This window comes from Amphiura filiformis, chromosome 11, assembly GCF_039555335.1.
Source record: "Amphiura filiformis chromosome 11, Afil_fr2py, whole genome shotgun sequence".
In the NCBI taxonomy this organism is placed as follows: Eukaryota; Metazoa; Echinodermata; class Ophiuroidea; order Amphilepidida; family Amphiuridae; genus Amphiura; species Amphiura filiformis.
The window spans coordinates 14,124,096-14,144,872 of NC_092638.1; the positions used below are offsets into that span (position 1 = coordinate 14,124,096).

Here is a 20,777-nt window from a genome sequence, read left to right on the forward strand (position 1 = left end):
TGTTTTGCATTGTGACAAAGTTTTTAAATTGGAAGTTGAAACACAAGTGGAACCAAAAACAATCCCAGACAATCTTTTTAATTCCAAAATCATACAGAAAATTTCTTTAAAAGTTACTTTTTGATTTAAAAACAAATTCACCATTTTGGACACAAAATGCAAAATATGTAACTCGTTCAAAATCTCTGTGTACATACTACATGTATGCATGCACGTCCCAGATCCAAGTATGTGATACATACACTTTGTTGGTTATAGCTTTTGAATGAATATGAATATAAAAAGAAAATTTACTAATCAAACCAACAACTGAGTGTCCTAGACTGCTTTGTTTTAGTGACAAAGCTTTATAGACTCCCTACTCCAAATTTTTTAATATTAAAATTTGACTTTCATTGCCAGTTACAAATGTAGAACTAACTAAAGAAAAAGGATGTAGCTGTTTTATTTGGCAAAACAGAATAATATTTTATTAATTCAAAAAAATATGTTTTATATACAAGCAACTTGATGCAAGTATTAATTTGTAGTCATGGATGCTTGCCTAAACATGACTCACACATGCCCAGACATGCCTATCAGGAAATTTCATTCCTAGTTTTATCTCGGGAATCAATTCGAGGGATCAGTGACACAAAGACATTTTGGCCATTCTGAGAAAAATGAGTTTAAAGATAATGGTCCACATTGACTTACGAAGTTACAATGTAAGTCTACAAAAACAAAAATGTATGTTTCACTGGCCATTGATTTCAATGGGGTGCTAAATGGAGTTACTTCTATGTGTTAATTGGAAAGTGCTTGTGTTTCTGAAAATTTTGATATCAAAATCTCATTTTCGCAAAAATGGAGTTACGTCTTTGTGTCACTTACCCCTTGAAATCTTAAATATTGTCATTCTGAGTTATTGTGTTTTCATGCTTTTCAATTTCTCACAGATCTACTATTGTTGCAATTTTATGTCCTGCATTGGCAATACTGCAGTGGAAACTCTTACACTTTTTAACACAAAATCTGTTAACACAATATTCTTGATATCGCAAAATGATATTATGTTTGAGATGTATTCTTAACAGGAGGGGTAGAAAATTATTGACATTGGAACTTCACCAAATGAAATACCTGCAACAATGGAGTACTGGAGGGGGGGTACTCAGTACAAATGATCATATGGGGACGTGCCGCAAACATGGGTAGCATTTTCGGTCTTTTGGTATATCAATTGCCCCTTTTTTAGGGCAATTTTGGTATTTATGGATGGGTCCTTTTTTCAAAATTTTCTAAATTTTTTTGAAAAATAGCCCAATTTTGTCTCACTGTAACCAGAAGAATTTTGATTTATCGAGGGGTCCAAATTTCTTGTCTCAAATTCTTAGCGGCACACCCCTAACCAAACCAAACTTGAGTACCCCATGGGGACAGTATTGATAATATTTCACTTGACTGACAAGTGCCGATAAACAGTGGCGGCGCCAGGAATCTTTTTTTATGTGGGGGGGGCAAAGTGAATTTCAGGGGGGCAAAATTGGCAAATATTGCGCAAAATTGCAGCAAAAAGCGGAAATTTACGCGATTTTGGGTTTTTGCCTCAAAAGGGGGGGGGCAAGACAAATATTTGGGGGCAAATGCCCCCCAGTAAGCGCCGCCACTGCCGATAAACATGATAAAATGTTCATTTGATTTTAGGTATACACCCATGAATAGCAATGTACATCAGCATCTAAGTGGTGCCAGAAATAGAACTTTTTTCTTGATACTTCAAAATGCCAATAAAATACAGAAAGTTTTAATAAGTACTGTTTGGAATCACTTTCTGGCATGTCTTGAGTATTGAATTTAAAGCGGCATTTTGTGCTCCACAACCTCACCCCCCCCCTAATTACAACACAGTGGCCTATCATGCCTCTGGAGCGTACATGTATGTAATACGCACATATTAATCATGCATAACTACAATGTAGCAAACAAAAAATCAGAATCGACTGAAATTATGGAAATAGTTATTTTCGTAGATCTACGGACACATACCGTAAAAAGAGGATGTTATAATCACAAAATACTCCTTTAAATGTAGCACCTTTAGTCCAGTATCACATTACTTTGTATCTGTGCAATCCCACATGGGCTTGCGCAACTATTATATTTCTACTATTTTTGATATATTCCTATAATACCTTGATGCGCTGCAATACGAGCACTGCGTCTCACACCAGGTACATTGTCGTTCAATACATTCATATGCCTCAAAGTAGATTGTACAGGGTCTTCACCACCTGATATTTTGGAAAGTTTTGGTCTTCTCCCCCTTTTGCTCTTTGGGTCACATTTAGTACTTTCTGCTTTAATAGATGTCAATGATCCCCTTTTCACTTTATGGTGTACAGAAGTCAATTGGAAGTCATCATCAGATGCTTCTGTATAAACTGGCACGGGTCTTTTAGATATGCGTTTGCTCCTTTTTCTCAGAATCTTTCCTTCAAGAGAGGTCTTGCCTTCCAACCTAACATCTATTTTTGAAGTTGTTTTAATCTGTGGCTTAGACCGTCTTCTTTGTTTCTTGGGTGCGTGTTGAAAGTCCTCTTCAAGTTTACTAGTCTTTCTTTTCCTACAAGCTGCTGTTTTCTGTACAAGACTTTCATTTTCTTCATCTTTCTTTGAAGAATATTTGACCTTTTTAGTGTTCACAATTTCTTTCTTGTAAATATCTGATTCTTTGACTAGAGGCTGACATTCAGGACACCAGACTGTCATCCGTTTCAAACCATCTCCAAACCATCCTCTTTTAGTAGGATGACCCAGAGGACATTTAAACTTCCAATAGATCATCATCTGGTCACCAAATTTCTTCCCATTTGGTTCTTTTTCCCATTCCATCCAGCTCTTGGTGAAACTCACCACCTGATCTGCAATCTTCTTGGCGTGCTTCTTTGTCAGAGTGGTTCCAAGTTCCAGTGGATGGGTGTTTGTTCGATACAAGACCTCATTCTTGATGATATTTCCGACACCTGCAAATTGATTTTGATCCATCAATGAATAACAGACTGGTACATCCATCAATAGTGCACAGGTTGCCTTCGCTTTATCAAAAGTACTGCTAAGTATATCAATACCGGTGTCTTCACAAGGGGCATCCACTCTCTTCAAACTACCACCATAAAAAGCTAAAAACTGATCCTGTTGGAAGTGAAGAACCATTCTTGGATCTGGAACTTGCTTTGTCTTAGACCTCTTGGATGGACCTTTGTACTGGTTGGCATGAAGACTACCCCACATCAAAAAGTGATACCTGAGCCACATTGAATTATCGTCTTCATCATTCTCAGGTGATTGATAGGATTGTGTTCTTACAGGTTTTTGGAGCTGTACAAACATCTGCTTTCCATAGACTTGGGCTTTAGAAAGTGAAGCCCCTTTCCATGATGCTCTATCAAATACATTAGATGTACCAGTTGTTTTGGTGATTTGTTTCCCAGTGAATTGTTGGGCAAGTTCACACCATCTTCTTAAACATGGACCTTCAGGCATTTTATCTGTAAGGTAAAGAGGTGGAGAAATGGAATTGTTAACGAAATTGGGCTAGCTCCAAAAAGGATTACACTCACGGCCCATTATTGAAAATCATGCACTGTGATTTGTCAAAATGTCACATGAAACCACTATATCGCTAATTCTACAAAATCCGGTGCCAATCCACTATAAAAATTGAAAAAAAAAAAGTTGTTCAAAAATACCTGCTTTTTTGTATATTAAGAGTAAATGTATCACTACTTTCAGATGTAAAAAATTGCCAACACCACTTAAATATTTTTCTTTCAGGAAGTCATGATGTTTTTTAACACTAAAACTCAATGTAATGTGAGCTACGTTACCGACTACAAAATGGGCTGGTTTTACTCAATTCAAGGTCATAAAAAGCAATCTAAAGATCACTTGAGTGAAATGTAAAACAGATTTCACCATTTTATAGAAGTTTTGAAGATGCGTAAATGAGTGTGTAACGTAGCTCACAGTAACGTAGTTCACTGGTTTTTAATGTTTTTAACGTGATTTGCGAACTATAGAACGTTATGTCGGTTAATTCTAATATAAATGGGGTTCGACCACTGGTAGCTTTCACATATTATTAGGAAGTACATCTAATACAAGTGCATACTATAGAATCCTCGTAACGTAGCTCACCAATCTTAACATGGTCGGTCGAAATTTCAATGTTTACAACATTTCTATGCCAAAAATGCTAAAGCATCACGATTTTTACTGTGATTTTTAAAAACCTACGAGTGTTTCCTTTCAAAAACCGCAAATTACATTGATGCCTCTGTTTTACTTCTTTCCAATAACATGTGTTAAAAAGGGGTAACGTAGCTCACAGCGTTTTGGTGGAAAGTGCAATTTATTTTAGAATTACACAAATACGTTTTAATCACTAAAAAATAATGTTGATAAACAATATGATGGTGCGTTATCTAATTAAAAAACAACAAATATGTAAAGAAATCGCTTTTATTCAAAGAAAATATTCAGGGTTAGATGTGACACTTGAGCAGTGGAAACGCATTTTTAGCGATTTTTGAGCCTTTGCAAGGGTTAATCAGGCTGAAGAAAGCATTTAAAGTATGGAAAACTATATATGTCCGTGTAGATCTTGTTGAGTTCTACCAGAAAAACAACATATTTGATGCCCTAAATGCTCGACAAAGTGTTTGTGGACCAAAGAACGGAAAAAAGGCTATTGGCACCGGATTTTGTAGAATGAGCGATATTTTGAAATAAGTGTGCACTGATTGTGTATGAAACACAACTTCAACAAAACTTTAGACTGATGTTCAAAGTAGTCAAATTTTCCTCAAAAGATACAGACTAGTTGACTCATCGAAATAATTTTCATCTAAATTTCAACATTAACACAATAAATAACATCCGTGACCGTTGCAAAAAATGTCAACGTTGCCCCGGGACGTTGCCCAACTGAAAAACGATCGCAACATACTCTAGCATCGAATGGGTAACTACGTGTATATTGTGTGCAAATTCGAAGCCTGAGTTCTCAAGTAATTTCTAATAATTGACAACCTCGACAGCGTTACTCACAGGGCAGTTCCACAATTGAAACTCCTGGCTCCGACCAGGAGTTCTATATAAGTGCTATGTATTGTATTGTATTGTATTGTATTTTGGTAAATCCCGCCTATTTTCAGGCGCACCACTGAGTAAGCAGTGTACTTTTTGTTAACATCAATCTATATCACCATTTCACAACATTACTACATGTATTAACACATCTAATCTACTACAGTCACTGTATTCACAACTACTACTGCCCTGAGACCTAGGGAGGGTGCAGGTAACAAGCCCGGGGATGATCCCCCTACTCTTTTCGATAAGGCCTGCAACTTTTTACGTGCTCAGGTTTGACTTGTCTGACACACGGAACCGCCATTTTACGTGACCATTCGAACCACGAGACGCTGGGCACCCACCGTGTACACCTGCACATTCTACACGGTGGATGGGAACGAGGAGAAATATCACAATTATATTCTACTAGACTGAAAGAGCTTATGATTATGATATTTCTGACCTAGCTATTTAGAGTGAGCAACAAGGATCGGGCAGGATGGGGTTTCGAACCACGGACCCCTCGCTCAACTCTCCCAAATGGTCCAGCGCCTTAGACCACTAGGCCACCTCGCCCTGTATGTGTCACCACGGTTCAGTGTGCATTCACATCTGTACTTTATTATAGCCGTCGGAACGAGGAAATCTTTGCTCTACAAATGATTGTAAATTACACATTTGTAATCGATTTTCACCATGGAATATGATCAGGTTGTCAATTATTGTCAATATTAATATTTTGCGACATATATATACTAAATGAAAACTATTTACATTGAAGACACCCAATGTTGCTTGAGAAGTCTAGCCACAAATTTGCTCACCGATGAACTTCACATTCGAGGCTATATGTAGAGAGCGTTTAATTTGTTGCAATCGAGATTTAGTCAGATTCACTGAGGCATGACGCCGCATGAGACCGCGTAAAGCAATGGCAGTTCAGAAGTAAGCACTGCAGCTGAGCAGGACAGGCGATCGCATCAAAAATGTTGCTAAAATTGCACTTCAAGCAATGTTGCTAAAATTTCACTTCAACAATATTTTGGACTGTTCAAAATAGGCAATATCAAAATAACTTTCATCTAAATTTCTACATTAGCAGAATAAATAACCCCTGTTGCAAAAAATTGCAACGCTGACCGACCGAAAAACAATAGCATGCTCTAGCATCGAATGCGAAACTACCGTGTGCAAATTTGAAGATAGAGTTCTTGAGTATTAACCCTATGGCACTTCTTACAACTTGAGAACAAGTCTTCAAACATTCGAAATTTGTAGTTACGGTACAGGGATACATGTGTGAATATTAAATGAAGAAACATTGTTTGGGGGGCTGGCATTTTCTTCGGAAGGGGGGGTCCCAAATATGTCAGTGACCGGAGAATTTTTTTATGACCCCCCTATCTTACTCGAGAAACACTCAATGAATTTGCTCACGGATGCCCTCGCATTCGTGATTTGCGTTCGAGAATATTTCGAACAACCCCTATCATGGGCAAAAATTTTTACGACCTTCGCTATCTTGGGTAGAAAATTTTTATGACCCCCCCCACAGACTCAAGACAAATTATTCATTGCCGGAACTAAGACGTGGAGCACGCCAAAACTTAAGAGGAAGAAAGTCCACGGAGTGCATTAAAATATTTATCGTAAGTGTAAAGATGGCGCGTGGCACAGTGTCTTCGACCCTATATCTTCATGGCAGGAATCGCCATGGTAGGTTAAATCCACAGCCACGATTAGCCATTTGGTTCAAACCTTTAAAGCTCTTTTAAACTAATAATTAGTCGAGGGACATAACTAAGGCTACTCACAATAGCCGGGTAATCGATCTTGGTTGTGCGTGATTAAGCTTGTATACCCCATTGAGGTCAATGGTCATCGACTTTTATACTGCCTACAGTGAGTGCAGCTGTACTACACGCTGCACGCTGTAGTCCATAACAGGACCAACGCAATATAAAATGGTCAAATTTTGAGTTCAAAGCGCACGGCCAATTTTCAAAGCGCATTCTAGCGACTATCATATCTGTTCAACACGTATTTCCAAGTTTATGAGACCAAATCTGGTTTCTTGAGAAAAAATCATGACGGAGATATTCATCATTTTCTAACCCGGTATCAGAAGATTTTCGTCTGATATCAAAATCGTGCATAGCAATTCACGTGTATCGATCCCGTGTATTCATTTTAGTGTCCCTTCTGCACCAAATAATTATTAGCCAGGCGGTGTCGGTGTGCGTGGAGCGCGTAAAATTTTTGCATAGCTTGTACCCGAGACGAATATTCGTCTCAGGATTGTACGCACACAGCGCGCGAAAATTCTAAGTCACCAGCCCTCAATAATTCTATAACCCCCCTATTTTGGATGTTAAAAAATTATAACCTCCCTATTTTGTTCTGAAAATTCTATGACCCCCCCCCTTTCGAAGAAAATGCCAGCCCCTTTTTAATACGAGATTTCTTCTGGGTGTATACATGATCTATATCTATGTATAGATCTTTGATATGATACGAGTCAAGTGCTCTGTATTCTTAATGTGACACTCAGATTTGCCAACGACAGCCCAAAGAATATTACCTACGATTTGATTTCCCGTAAATGTGTACGTTGCGTAGAAAATCCCAGGTTGTGTAAGTGGTTTCTCGCGGGCTTTCTGATTTGTTTTGATTGAGTTACGCAACTTGAACAGCTGATCTAAATGGTTACGGGCTGTTTAAGCGCATGCGCACTTGACACACATTATTAGTCGGAGTAGGCGAATCTGATGAAGTAAGCTTCGAGAAATTGTATCTAAAAGCTGGTGGAAACATGTTACCAGGTAAGTTAATATATCTTGTATAGTGAGGCCTGGTTATCTAACCATATAGACATCAATATTGTCGTATCAATTGTAATAGCAGGTGAGAATCCTGGTAAATAATCGATGCTCAACAATCAACGTAACCACCAGCATGAGCATGGTGTAGGTATGCTAGGTGAATTTAAATTTGCCATCAAACTGCATCATTTTATATATCAAATTAACGCCCTTGAGTAAACAAAGCCAAAACTGAAAACCATTTTTCATAGCACTTTCCGTAGCAAAGTTACATCTTGTCAAAGATTGACTTTCATCAAAAAGTTTCAGCTAGCAAAATTCCCCAAAACGGCATTTCGGGGTGTTTCTAGATCTTAGTCTCATTATGATAGCAGCTTTTTTAATGGAAATGCTATCCAAATCCTCTAAAATTCCATGTGCGGGTGACTTATCACCATAAAAAATCATATATTTGGGTCAAGTGAAGTATAGAAAACATATTTATGTAGGTTTCTTTCTTCGGGCACTTGTTTTAAATTTCTATGTAAAAATGCATTGACATTGTCGGCGAATTTGACTGACTAGCAAATGTGTTAACTAAGGTTTGCCTGGGTTACCTACATGGTGAGTATGACCTTATTGACCTAGTCCTGCTTGCTCGAGAAACACTAGACACGAATTTGCTCACGAATGCGAGCGCATCCGTGAGCAAATTCGTGTCTAGTGTTTCTCGAGCAAAGTCCTGCCAGCAAGACTTTAAAAGACTTTATAAACATAATGACATCTACGCACCTGAAGTCTTGCAGCGGTACATAGGGATGCACTGTACGTTTAAGAAATCCAAACTTCAAGCATCAAGAAATATACCTTGTATTTAAATTATTATTTGTCAGTTTTACCTCAGAGATGCTGTAGACCCTCTCCACACAGTGTAGAAACATCACAAGTAGAATGCTGCTCAATATGATAAATCCAAATCATGAAAATCAAGACATTTTGCAGAGCAATATTTTGACCACTTTTGCACTAAGTAAATTACTCCCATGAAGATTGCAGGTTTTGCCAACTCAGAGAATTTTGAACCCACCCAAAAGATGAGATCAATGTAGATCAATTACCTCAACTTTGTGAGTATAGACTAGTACAGTGGGATTGAAATCATCCAAGCACGCCCAAACCCTGGTACAATGGGATTAAAATCATCAGTGCATGCCCAAACTGTCCTTAGAGAGTTCCTCAGCTACATCCTTAGAGCCCAAAATGAGCCCACATATTGTGATGTTTCTTATTTGTGGAATATAGATATTAATAGAGTGCACTGTAACTCTAGGTATGACGAGTTACAGTTACTGGAACTAGAGTATGACCAGACCACGAACCACACACACGTACACATGCACCCCCAGACACTCATACAAAATGTACCGCACAACACACGAACATGCAACAAGCGCTCCGCTATACCGTTGAGTTTCAACAACTATTCCCAGTGCAAGTGACCCTATTGATTAATTGCATGCATTAGGCCTAAAAAATTGTTTGATTGCAGATTGGCATTAGGTCTACTTAGATTGGCATTTAATGAGGGCGATATTGAAAGTTGATGACCAGCTGTCGTGTGTCGTACCTTTCTCAATTAAGTTACAGGAGTTATGACTTTTTTTGATGTCGATTTTCTTATGTATTTTATTGTTTTTTACTCCATATTTTTACCTTTATCTCAGTTTCAAATTTGCCGCCTTTGGCCCACATGGAACAGATCGCATCACATATGATGATGTCAGAAAAAGTCACCTTATGGAAATACCCAGATTTTTGAGAATTTTTTTACAAAACTATTTTCCTTTGTAGTATCCTCATGTGGTATTCAATCCTAGAATCCTAGCTTCAAGCAGCAGTCCTTAACCCACATGTTTCATATTTTTCAACAATTCTGGAGTGCAAATTGATCAACTCCACACTGCGGTCACATAATGAAAGTCAATGTTATGTTATATACTGTTTAGCGTAACATTTTTTTCAAACCACAATGAGGGAACTTCTTCATTATTCATTATTTTACAGCATTTTATTATTTACAAAATACCTGCCATTTCATCAACACTTGGTGTGCTATATACCCTCCAATATTCTTTTAAAACAACCCTAATCAACCATAGGCCTTTTTTGAAGGCTTATGAACAACTTAATAGAGGGGCCTGCAGAAATTTGTTTTAAAATATTTTTCACCAGCCAGGTATTTATAATGTCAGCTCTACTAGTAAACAGGCCATAAATTGTTAAATGACTGTCCACATTGTTGGTCCCAAATCAGCTCTCTTTGGGGTAATGGCTTGATGACAGAATCTTGTTTTTAGTTCTTTTTTCATTTTGGAATACGGTAGGTTGATTTATCATTGGCATGATATGTGTGCTTCTGTCCCCATTGGAAATTAATTGTGTACAAAATACAAAATAATGAATTGTTTTGGGATTTTGGCATCACAAACGCGGCCAGAAAATCCAAACGCGGGCGGGTTACACTAAACATAACATTGACTTTCATTAGCCTAAAGGTTACTTCAACTTCAAATTGAGAGTATAGACTATGAATACATTGTAGATGCAACAGGATTATCTCCAGGATGACTGAAATACTGAAAAATTATAAAACATTCATCTACATGATGCATACTTTTATTTGTTTCAGGTCTGATGTTTTCAAGGGTCATTCCTTGTTGTATAAAAAATCTGAGATCATCAAGGATTTTACTGTCTTCAACCTCAGTATCGGGAGTTCAAACACAAGCAAACAGATGGTACACTGAAAGAGCCAACTATGTACAAGTAGAAAGGGATTCTAGTGTAGAAGGTATCACTCTTACTCTTTGTGGATCAAACCCTACCGTAAACGTTCGCCTAAGGCAAAAAAAAAATAATTGTTTGTGTGTCCTCCACAGCTTTGAAAGAGGACGTGCGGGCGGGCAGATTTTTTTTTTTAATTTTTTTTTTTTTTTTTTCGGATTTGGCGTATTCCTGGACCTAGCTAGAGCTAAATGCTACAATCATTCATGGTGAATTAAAAAAAAACATTTTGTTTCTTTAATATGCAGTTAAAGTTATAATTTCATAGTCTTTTAATGATTTCAAATTCAATGTATTTTGAAGTCACTAAAAATAATAAGACTATGATATGAACACAAGTTATAACTTTGCATATTGAAGAAACAAAATGTTTTTGGGGGGCTTTTTTATTTTCAACCATGAAAGATCTTAGTATTTAGCTCTAGCTAGTTGCAGAGATGCTTCAAATCTGAAAAAAAAAAATGAATTTTACTTATTTTTTAAAATAAAAAAAAAAATGTTGAAAAAAAAAATATTGGTCAGGCCTTAATCTGAGGAGCGGGCGGTGGAGGACAAACAAACAACTTTTTTTTTTGGCCTAATGGTGCACCTGGGCTCCTTTGCCTTGGGGTAAATTTCATGTTCAAATAGAGAGCTCCCTCCTTAGAAATCCCAACAAGAATTAGGGGCACGTGCCCTTATTTGCTTGTGGTATTTTTATGGGAGGGCACTTTTAGTTGTGCCTAAAATTCAAGTTATGTCAAGGGAGCCCATAGCGCCAAAATTGTAAATTTAGCGCCTGTGCAAAATCCAAATGAAAGGTGATCATTTTACATTATTTAGATTTTGTTATTCTTTAATTACCAAAAGTGATGAAATATAGTAATAACTATCAGGAAGAGTTTATCACTTGCTGACAATAGCTACAATGTGTTTACAACAGGATCAGGACTGGCCATTCTCTTCATCAGCAGGCCTAGCTGTTTAGATTTTAAAGGCGAGTGGAAATCAATCGCTAGCATCGATGCTAGGCGAATGGTTGAATTTTCACAAATACCACTTATTTGGGTATAGTAGAGCTTCGGTCTTAAAACGGTATTTATGTATTATGTTGAATGCGCGCTGAAATTTGTGACTTTCTCTGCTTCAAGGGGGCAGAAAATCGATTAAATTCTGAATTAGCCATTCTATGGCTGATTTTGGAAGATTCGCAGCGAGAGTTAGTGCTTATGGCGAGTGGAAAATCGCTCTCAAGAAATTGAGTTTGGGCGAACGGTGGCGAGCGAGAGCGAGAGCTCACCTCAAACGGCAAGGCCTGTATCAGTCACTTAAAGCAACACTGTATGACTGTAACATTGGCTGAGGAGGACGTTCGTTTACGTTTTTCACAATTTTTACTTGAATATAATGTAGTTTAGTACCGGTAATTAATATACCCTGCAAAACTCAAGACAAAGTGCTGAGAATATATTGCTGAATTATTACGGTTGAATACTTAAGCAATGTGCGTAAAACTGTAAATGTACAGCAAATATGCACTGGAATTAAATAGTAATTTTTTTTTCAAAATTAAAAGGAGGCATGACAGTTCAGTGAAACTAACATTTTGTGGAAAATAAATACAATTCCTTTTCTTATGGAAATATCACAATTATTGCTTTTATACAATGATACATATGCTGTTCAGATGTTACTTCTACAAATAACACATCTGTATTTGTTACCCCTGTGTTGCCAGATATGTTTTTGAGTAATAGGCTTTTTTAAAAGATGACATTCCCTCCCAAATTTTAATTCAAATCATGAAATGTCAAAAATGCGACTTGGTCCTGGATTTGTCAGAGCTGGTCACATATGCCAAATGAAAACTCTGTTTTTCCCATCACATCTAGGTCTAGCATGGGTACGTATGGATCGTAAACCAGTTAATAGCCTGAACTCAGATATGATGATGGAACTAAACTTAGCACTTGAAAACTTGGAAAACAATGAGTCCTACAGAGGTGCCATATTAACATCGGTGAGTTTGTACTTGAGGTTATTTGCAACACATAATTTGTTAGTGTGCTAGCATGGTTCTAATTCAGGGGGAGGGGGCACTTCAATATGAAATGGATATAGATGTAGGGCTGGCACTTTTGCACTAAGTAGCATTCGGTAAGAGCAAAATGTAAAAAATATTGGGTCATTGGGTGAGAGCATGATTTTTGGCATTCGGTGAGAGCAAACTGTAAAAAATATGGGGTCATTGGGTGAGAACATGACCTTTTTTTTAAATGGAATCTTTGGGTGAGAGCCGAAACAGCGCCACAAAAACCTAAAAAAAAATCAAATTTCTAGTTCTAAATGCCTTCAAATTTCATTGTTTTTTCAAAATAAGTAACAAAATCAGTGAAAAATGAAAGTTGCTGTTCAAATTGAACTTGTAAGGGTCTTTGGGTGATCGACAGATCAAATGGAAAAATAGGGTCTTTGGGTGACAGAGCATGTGTTAAGTAAAAAAAAATAGGGGTCTTTGGGCGATTCTGAAAAAGGGGGTCTTAACAGCCCTACATACGCATCCCCTCCAAAGTTGGAGTGCCCCCCCCCCCCCCATGGTTCTGATATAAATACATGTACCTCAGCATGCATATTGCATAGCCAGGTTTTCAGAACCATGGGGGGGGGGCACGACGGAAGTTGTGAATTGTTGAAGCCAATTTACTTTCCCCAGTGTGCTCAAGAATCTCAAAAGTAGGCTGACATGGTAAGGAGCAAAACTTTGCAAAACATTATCAACACATGTTTATATACTATTAACTTATGTGGCAACGTATATACACACAGATTTAGGCAACATGCAGTGGCGTAGCCAGCATTTTTTCAGAAGGTGGGCAAAAGGGTAGGCAACTTTCAGGGGGGGCTAAAATACAAAAAGGCATTCCACAGGAGGGCAAGACTTCTCATCACAAGGGGGAAGCTACCCCTTTACCCCCCCTGGTTACCTTGGCTACACCACTGACTGTTTATTGATAACAAGAATTAGCTCAGTAACCAAGTTAGTGAAGCAAACTGCCACTTATCAAGAACAACATTGTCAAAACATATTATCTTTATACATGTACCTCATTTTATTTTAATTATGTAATTTTTAATTTCAGGCAAACCCTGGTATATTTACAGCAGGCTTGGATATTACAGAGTTGTACCAGAGGGATTCAGATTATATAAAAAAGTTTTGGACTCAACTCCAGAACTTGTGGCTCAAACTCTATGGATCGCCTCTTGTGCTAATTGCTGCAATAAATGTGAGTGGCAATTTGTTGTCGTAGTGCATGTTAGTAACCATTGGTTACTGGTTCAAGCCTGGCAGTGGGCTCATACACCTGTTCAGAATAATGATATGCCATAAGCTTTGTGTTGTGATCATTTCGATCAGCGGTTCGTAACAAAGAAAGCATGGGCCAGTTGACCTAGCAATGGCATATTCTAACATGCACTACGCCAGCATATAGGTAGCAAAATGCACCTTCTGGAATTGGTAGTACATGCCATAGACTTTGTATTGAGATCATTCCGATCGTGGTGCAGAAATCAAAAGCGTTATCCAGTTGACATAGTAATAATCGCATTAATCCGATTACACGTTTACAACACTTTGCTGGCGTAATTCACTGGCATGACTTTACTATAGTCAACAATGTCTATCAGGGCTGTAGGAAGTTCTTGGGAAGGCCATTGATGAATTAACTGGCTAAAATGGAACGTAAATGATGAATATAATTATGATATAAATTACTGATGTGACATGCTTGACACAAGAACACTAGTAGGTGATGTCATGTTTCTTGTTGGTACAATATGCTGTTAATAAACTTATTGCTAATACTTTTTATGCCTCCACTGCGAGGATATACTGTTTTTGTACTGTCCATCCATCTGGATGCTGTATCTCATGAATGGATAGGCATATTGACTTAATTTTTTTTTATGTAGGGTAACAGTCCAGCAGGTGGTTTACTTATGGCTATGGCATGTGACTACAGAATCATGGCTGCTGGCAAATATACTACAGGACTGAATGAAGTCAAACTTGTAAGTATAATAACCAAATTATTTTCTCTCTGTAGTCTTCAAAACTCAATTTTCCATGAGAGTGTACTAAACCACCGCCAGGGTTCGAACCACCAACCTCTCGCACCATAGTCAAACACCTTATCGATTGAGCTAACTATAAAGATGACGACTCCAGCAGTCCAGCTCTTGATCACTGTTTAGTGAAGAAAGCCATCCAAATCAAGAAAATATAGCCAGAAGCCCAGAACTAAATTCAAGGATTTTTTACCATGAAAAACAGTTCAACTTATAATACGTAATATTTTATTTAATCATGCCCACAGGGAATGGTTGCACCACAGTGGCTTCAAGATATGATGGTATGCACCATAGGACAGAGGCAAGCAGAAGTAGCTTTACAACTAGGTAATAATGATATCACATTCTGTGAACTGTGTTTCGTTCATTTGCTTTATTTGCAGTGGTGTAGCAAGGGTTGGGGCAAGGATACAGAATGGTCCCTCCATTTCTGAAGCAATTGCTCATGAAAATGTGCACAAATAAGGCGAGACAACTTTTAAGGGGGCAAACTTTGACAAAAATGGCCAAGGAAGGGCTAAAAAGTACCAAAAAGGGCTAAAAATCTTACATATCAGGGTGGACAACATACCACAACAGGGGCAAGAGGGTGGTCAAGACTTCTCACAGTGGGCCGGGGGAGGGGAAGCTTCCCCCTTTTCCCCCCTGGCTACACCATTGGCACAAATAACATTTATTTGGCCCAATCAAGGTTTTATAGGGGTCTTTCAAATGACTATCTGTGTTGAAAAATGTGTGCGAAGCATGCATAAATTTTGACTTTCACCGCTTGAAGGGGGTACAGAATCGATCTAGGGGGCACTGAATTGATCAATTTGGTGCCTCCAAGACTGAATTTTGGCTGTTTATAAATATGAAGAGCTTATTTCCAAACCATTAAAGTCCACAACCACATGTTTCTCATTTATACACTCACAATTACTTTGACATTAGCAACAATGAGTTTCCACCATCAACAAGCCATTATTTGCCATAACATTGCTGCATAACAATATGCAGACTATTGTTCTTATTTGGGAACCAAAGGGCTCACACAGTATTGTTACTGTGCATCCATCCACTGTTTGCTTTGTAATGGTGCATCCAACTGAAATTATAATACCTATAGCATTACAACCCATAGCAATATTGCAGAGGTAAATCAGAAACATGTGTTTGTGAAATAAGCTCTTCATATGGCCAAACCTTAGCAGCATATGCATATTACACATGTGTAAAAATATCAGACCTGTTATATTATATAGTCTTATAATGTATTTTTGTTCTATGGTGTAGGTACAATGTTCAATCCAGAAGAAGCTCAGTCCATTGGCTTGGTAGACAAAGTTGTTCCCCAAGAGAGTATAGAAAGTATTGCTAGGGAGGAAATGCAAAAATGGCTCAAAATACCAGGTAGGTTATTGCTGTTAAACTATTCTGTGTTTTTCCCAACTTGAGAGTACTGACTCAAAACACTATGAGGCTACTGTTTTTCAACAAGAGCCCGAAATTGAATGATGATTTGCATATGAAGTGTGAGCTTTAGGTTTGCCCATTTTTAGCACTACATATTACGAAGATGTACACACACAGATATGGTGGAGTAGATACTTTTTGGTGTACCTCATTAATAAATACATATAAGGTTAGCAAATAGCAACTATTTTAAACTGTTGTGATTTGGTAGTTCACAGCATCTTGCAAATGGTATAAGCTTTGGCAAAAGTTGCATTGTTTGGTTGGCAAAAACTCACAACATCGTGGAGTGATATATAGAATCAATCATGTTAGAACGGCATGCGTGCATTTGAGCGCAGCACATACTTGTTTGGATTTGCGTAATGTGTGACTGGCACATATGTAAATTTACGCAAGTGTAAGTTGGGACTTTATTGATGCGCAGAGTAGCAAATGCCTATTAATTTTTGCCAATTATAAACTAGGGGCTATCATTTTCTTCGGAAGGGTGGTGTTCCAAATATGGGGGGGGGGATCATAAATTTTTGGAAAAAAAATAGGGTGGGGTCATACAATTTTTGATTACCAAAAGATAAGGAGTCACAAGGTGACCACAGATATGTGTTTATTTTTATTCAAAAAGACTGATTTCAATACAATTTTAGCCTGTTTAGGGGTTAAGGTGTATCAAATTGTTGTTGCCAAAATAGGGGGATCGCAATTTTATTGACACCAATGTTTGTGAAAATGATAGTACATGTATAGTATACATTGTATACCCATTCTACTAGATTGCAACATAATTATGCCAAATCAGTTTACACTAATCCTGGAAAATTACTTTATGTTGTATCAAATTATTATATTAAAGTAATTGACCATTATGTATCTCTCATTGCTTCTTCTTTCCTAGACATGGCACGGGTGCTGACCAAACAGATGTTACGAAATCAAGCGATAGAAAAATTTAACAAGAACCGTGAAAATGAATGTGATTTAGTCAGCATGTTTATGAGCAGTGGCAGTGTTCAGAAAAACATAGGTCGCTACATGGAAACTTTGACTAAAGCAAGAGGCACTAAATAGGCCACACATAGATAGTAATGATAAGAAATGCTGATTCACCTTTTCGGTAAATCCCATAAGCCTTTGCGAGTACACCTGGGAATTCGTCATTTGACGTCACACCGACTTGCAATGCGCAGTAACGATGTTCGATAAATGATGTGCGCATCGGCGCAGATCGTCATGACGTCAAATGACAAGGTCTCAGGTGTACTCGCAAAGGCTTATGGGATTTACCAAAAAGGTGAATTGTATTCTTATTTTTTTAACATCACATTCATTAATATATTTTGGCCAATAGTCATGCCAAAGCAATGCAAGCATGGCTTTAACTCAGGAAAAACAGGTAAAGTAATGGACATATTGTAGTTCAAATCTGTTGGAACAAATAGTACAATATTGATAACGAGACAATCAACTACTTTTATATAAATGCTGTAAGATTAACTTTAATATCAATTCTGGGCATAACATGTGAAGGTATATTGGGCTATTCCATTTAAAATCCACACTCCCCCTGTGGAAGATTTTGGAAATACCTTCCACAGGGGGAGTAGGAATTTCAAATGGAATGAACATGTTAGGCAGCTCCATTTGAAACTCACCCTCCCGCTGTGGAAGATTCAGGTTGAATCTTACTCAAAGGGTGCATGAAATTCAAATGAAGCTGCTTAATGTGCTCATTCCATTTGAAATTCATACTCCTGTGCAAGATATTTCCAAATTCTTCCACAGAAGTAGAATGGATATTAAAAGAAATAGCCAAATTTCAGAGATCCAACAATGCCAAACTACACTATTCTCCATACATACATGTTATTTACCAGTGCTGACTTCACATAACCGAGTACTGTAGGCCTACCTACATGTGTAGTATGTTCTTGGTATTCATTGTTTGATATATTTCATTAAGGGATGGGGTTTGAGCATTTGGACAGTATTTTTTGTGGGACATGAGAGCATTATATTTTGCGCTTTTCAAAAAATGATAGTACAAAGTATACTCATTCTACTAGATTGCAACATAATTATGCCAAATCATTTGCTTAAAAAGTTACCTTTTTCAGAGTCTTGGACGTAGCTTGCGACACCATCACGGCGTCTTCATTCAGCGTAGTGTTTACAATCCTCCGGTCACATGCATGACCACCCGATGGGTGATCAAGTGTCAGCAGATCATTGTAGATCATTGTAAACACTACGCTGAATGAAGACGCCGTGATGGTGTCGCAAGCTACGCCCAAGACTCTGAAAAGGTAACTTTTAAGCAAATGTCAAGAATGACAAGAGTCCAATATCAGTATCCAACAAGGACATTCTTCATATATTCAGAATGCAATTCGATATTTCTATGATGTGCTCTCATGTCCCAAAAAATACTGTCCAAACGCTTATACCAGAGCCCTTAAGTTTGGGTAATCTATGGCCAAGCTCTCCCTTTTAAAAGGATTTTTATTTCGATTGCACTTTTAGAATATTTTATGTAGTATATTCTGACATATACAATAAATAAGCTGGACACAAATCTGAATTAATTATGCAGGAAGGAATTCCACTCAAATCTGATAGAGGACATGACTTCAAAAGGGACCTAATCTTTCTGTTTTCCTCATATTTTGGAAAAAATGGCTTCACATATATTTCTAAGCTTTATCAATCTATGAAAGTCCCTTAATATTTCTGGCAATGTATAGAAAAGAATGTATTTAGAGGTAATTTTGAACTATTTACCATTGACAAATGAGGAGCTTTGAATGTGGGCAAGATGGATGTGTTTTATTTATTTGAATGCTGCAAATTTTAATTGTTGATATCATTTGACAAGTAATAATGTCAAAATTTCCCTCTCCCCCTTCCAAAAAAGTTACTGTACCACCACTGGGGGCAGCACTCATGTTTGTGGTACATAAGACATTTATGACCTATTGTTTTAAGTACCGTACTTTAATGCAATGACCAGTTCTGTCCCAAATTTTTCTAATGTTCAGTTATGTTCTCATGCACCCAAAGATATTTCAGTAAACAGCCAAGTGTTTTTATTTTTTATACACCAATCCGACTAGGCCATTACGGCTGTGTTTCCGACATAAAAACTGTGGTGTTCCAAGGCCGGGGGTTCCATCAATTACTTGTTTATAGTGTGCAATACAGAATTGTACACAACAGTGATTTTTAATATATACAATCATGAATTGATTGAACAAATTTAAATTTCCTGCACTGGTACATCTGTGGTTCTGTCAATAGAGGGCCAAATACAGTAAATGCTTCCCGGATTGATGTATTAATATGCTGTTTTTATTATTGAAGGTCACCCAAAGACCACAATTTACCTGTATTCGCTAACAAGGCTCCATTGGGATTACTGAATTGAGAGCAAGAGAATCATGCATTTAAATTTGTCATTGAAATTACTTTTACAAAATAAGCATCTGGTTATAGTATGTTGATCTTAAATAAAAGAAGATGGAACCACAGATAATTATGAGAAATAAGTTTGATTAATTACCATCATAATGTTCAAAGAATATTTTTATAGGCATAGAAATGATATACCGTATTTCTTCCATTTACCGCCTATGCCGCTATATGCGCCCACAAAGCGACTTTACTACACGGATATATGGCCCTCCATCATTATGTCTCACAGGATCCAACTACACATTAAAACATGGAACAGTCTAAACATGAAATCAATATTTTGGACTATTTTTACGTATACAAGTATGTAAACATTATAAAAAGTAAATGCCTACCCAAAATGACTGTTAAGTGCCGTGGGCGATTAATGGAACAAATATGCATTGTATGTAACATGTGATTTAGGGGTTCATTCATAGGATTCAGGGCATGATCGCTGTTTATGCCCGAGGCGTGAGCCGAGGGCATAAACAGCGATCATGCCCGAAATCCTCTGAATGAACACCGGTCATACATACCCAACATTCTTAGCAATTCAATACAGATGAAAATAATAAGGGTTTACAAGTTTAAATAATAACATTTCCATACCGTTTTCCTTCATAAATTGGAAGAAAATGAGTAGGCCTACTTGCAGGAAGCAGCTCCGCTCATGAGGTCAACGGCCGGGAGTCAACGCAACACGTCATCTTTTGCGCTCCGCGAGATGGGCGCGGTGACATGCGTGTGTACGCAACACTAGCAAATCGTGGATCGTGTTAATTGGGTTCCAACGCTGCGTGACGCAGCTTGTTTATGCCTCAGCGTACTGGTCATAAACGGTATTTATGACCAGCAAAAAGAGCGCAAATCCAATCAGAAACGTCGTTATATCGTGAGTATGTATGAAAAGTTCATTATGTAGGAATGATTGTAACTATTCAGTGATAAATAAATGCCATACTGAAGATCATGTCTGCTGTATAATCATGATAAATA

At 37.6% G+C, this 20,777-nt stretch overlaps 2 protein-coding genes across 3 annotated transcripts; one reads left to right on the top strand and one right to left on the bottom strand.

Moving 5' to 3' along the window:
* Positions 1-1,764: 1,764 nt before the first annotated feature.
* Positions 1,765-7,781, bottom strand: LOC140164386 (endonuclease 8-like 2). Of its 2 annotated transcripts, none has more exons than XM_072187663.1 (2): positions 7,704-7,781; positions 1,765-3,530 (listed from the first exon to the last, which is right to left on the bottom strand). In XM_072187663.1, the coding sequence occupies exon 2, from the start codon at positions 3,523-3,525 to the stop codon at positions 2,149-2,151; it is 1,377 nt and encodes a 458-aa protein (XP_072043764.1). In that variant the 5' UTR covers positions 3,526-3,530; positions 7,704-7,781; the 3' UTR covers positions 1,765-2,148. The 2 variants fall into 2 exon arrangements, with proteins under 2 accessions (XP_072043764.1, XP_072043763.1); XM_072187662.1 differs by having other exon boundaries at positions 7,700-7,781.
* A 51-nt stretch (positions 7,782-7,832) lies between these two features.
* LOC140164387 (enoyl-CoA delta isomerase 1, mitochondrial-like) lies at positions 7,833-19,796 on the top strand. Its single transcript, XM_072187664.1, has 8 exons — positions 7,833-7,940; positions 10,609-10,770; positions 12,635-12,762; positions 13,883-14,029; positions 14,718-14,816; positions 15,122-15,203; positions 16,152-16,268; positions 17,227-19,796. The coding sequence occupies exons 1-8, from the start codon at positions 7,931-7,933 to the stop codon at positions 17,397-17,399; spliced, it is 918 nt and encodes a 305-aa protein (XP_072043765.1). The 5' UTR covers positions 7,833-7,930; the 3' UTR covers positions 17,400-19,796.
* Positions 19,797-20,777: the final 981 nt, after the last annotated feature.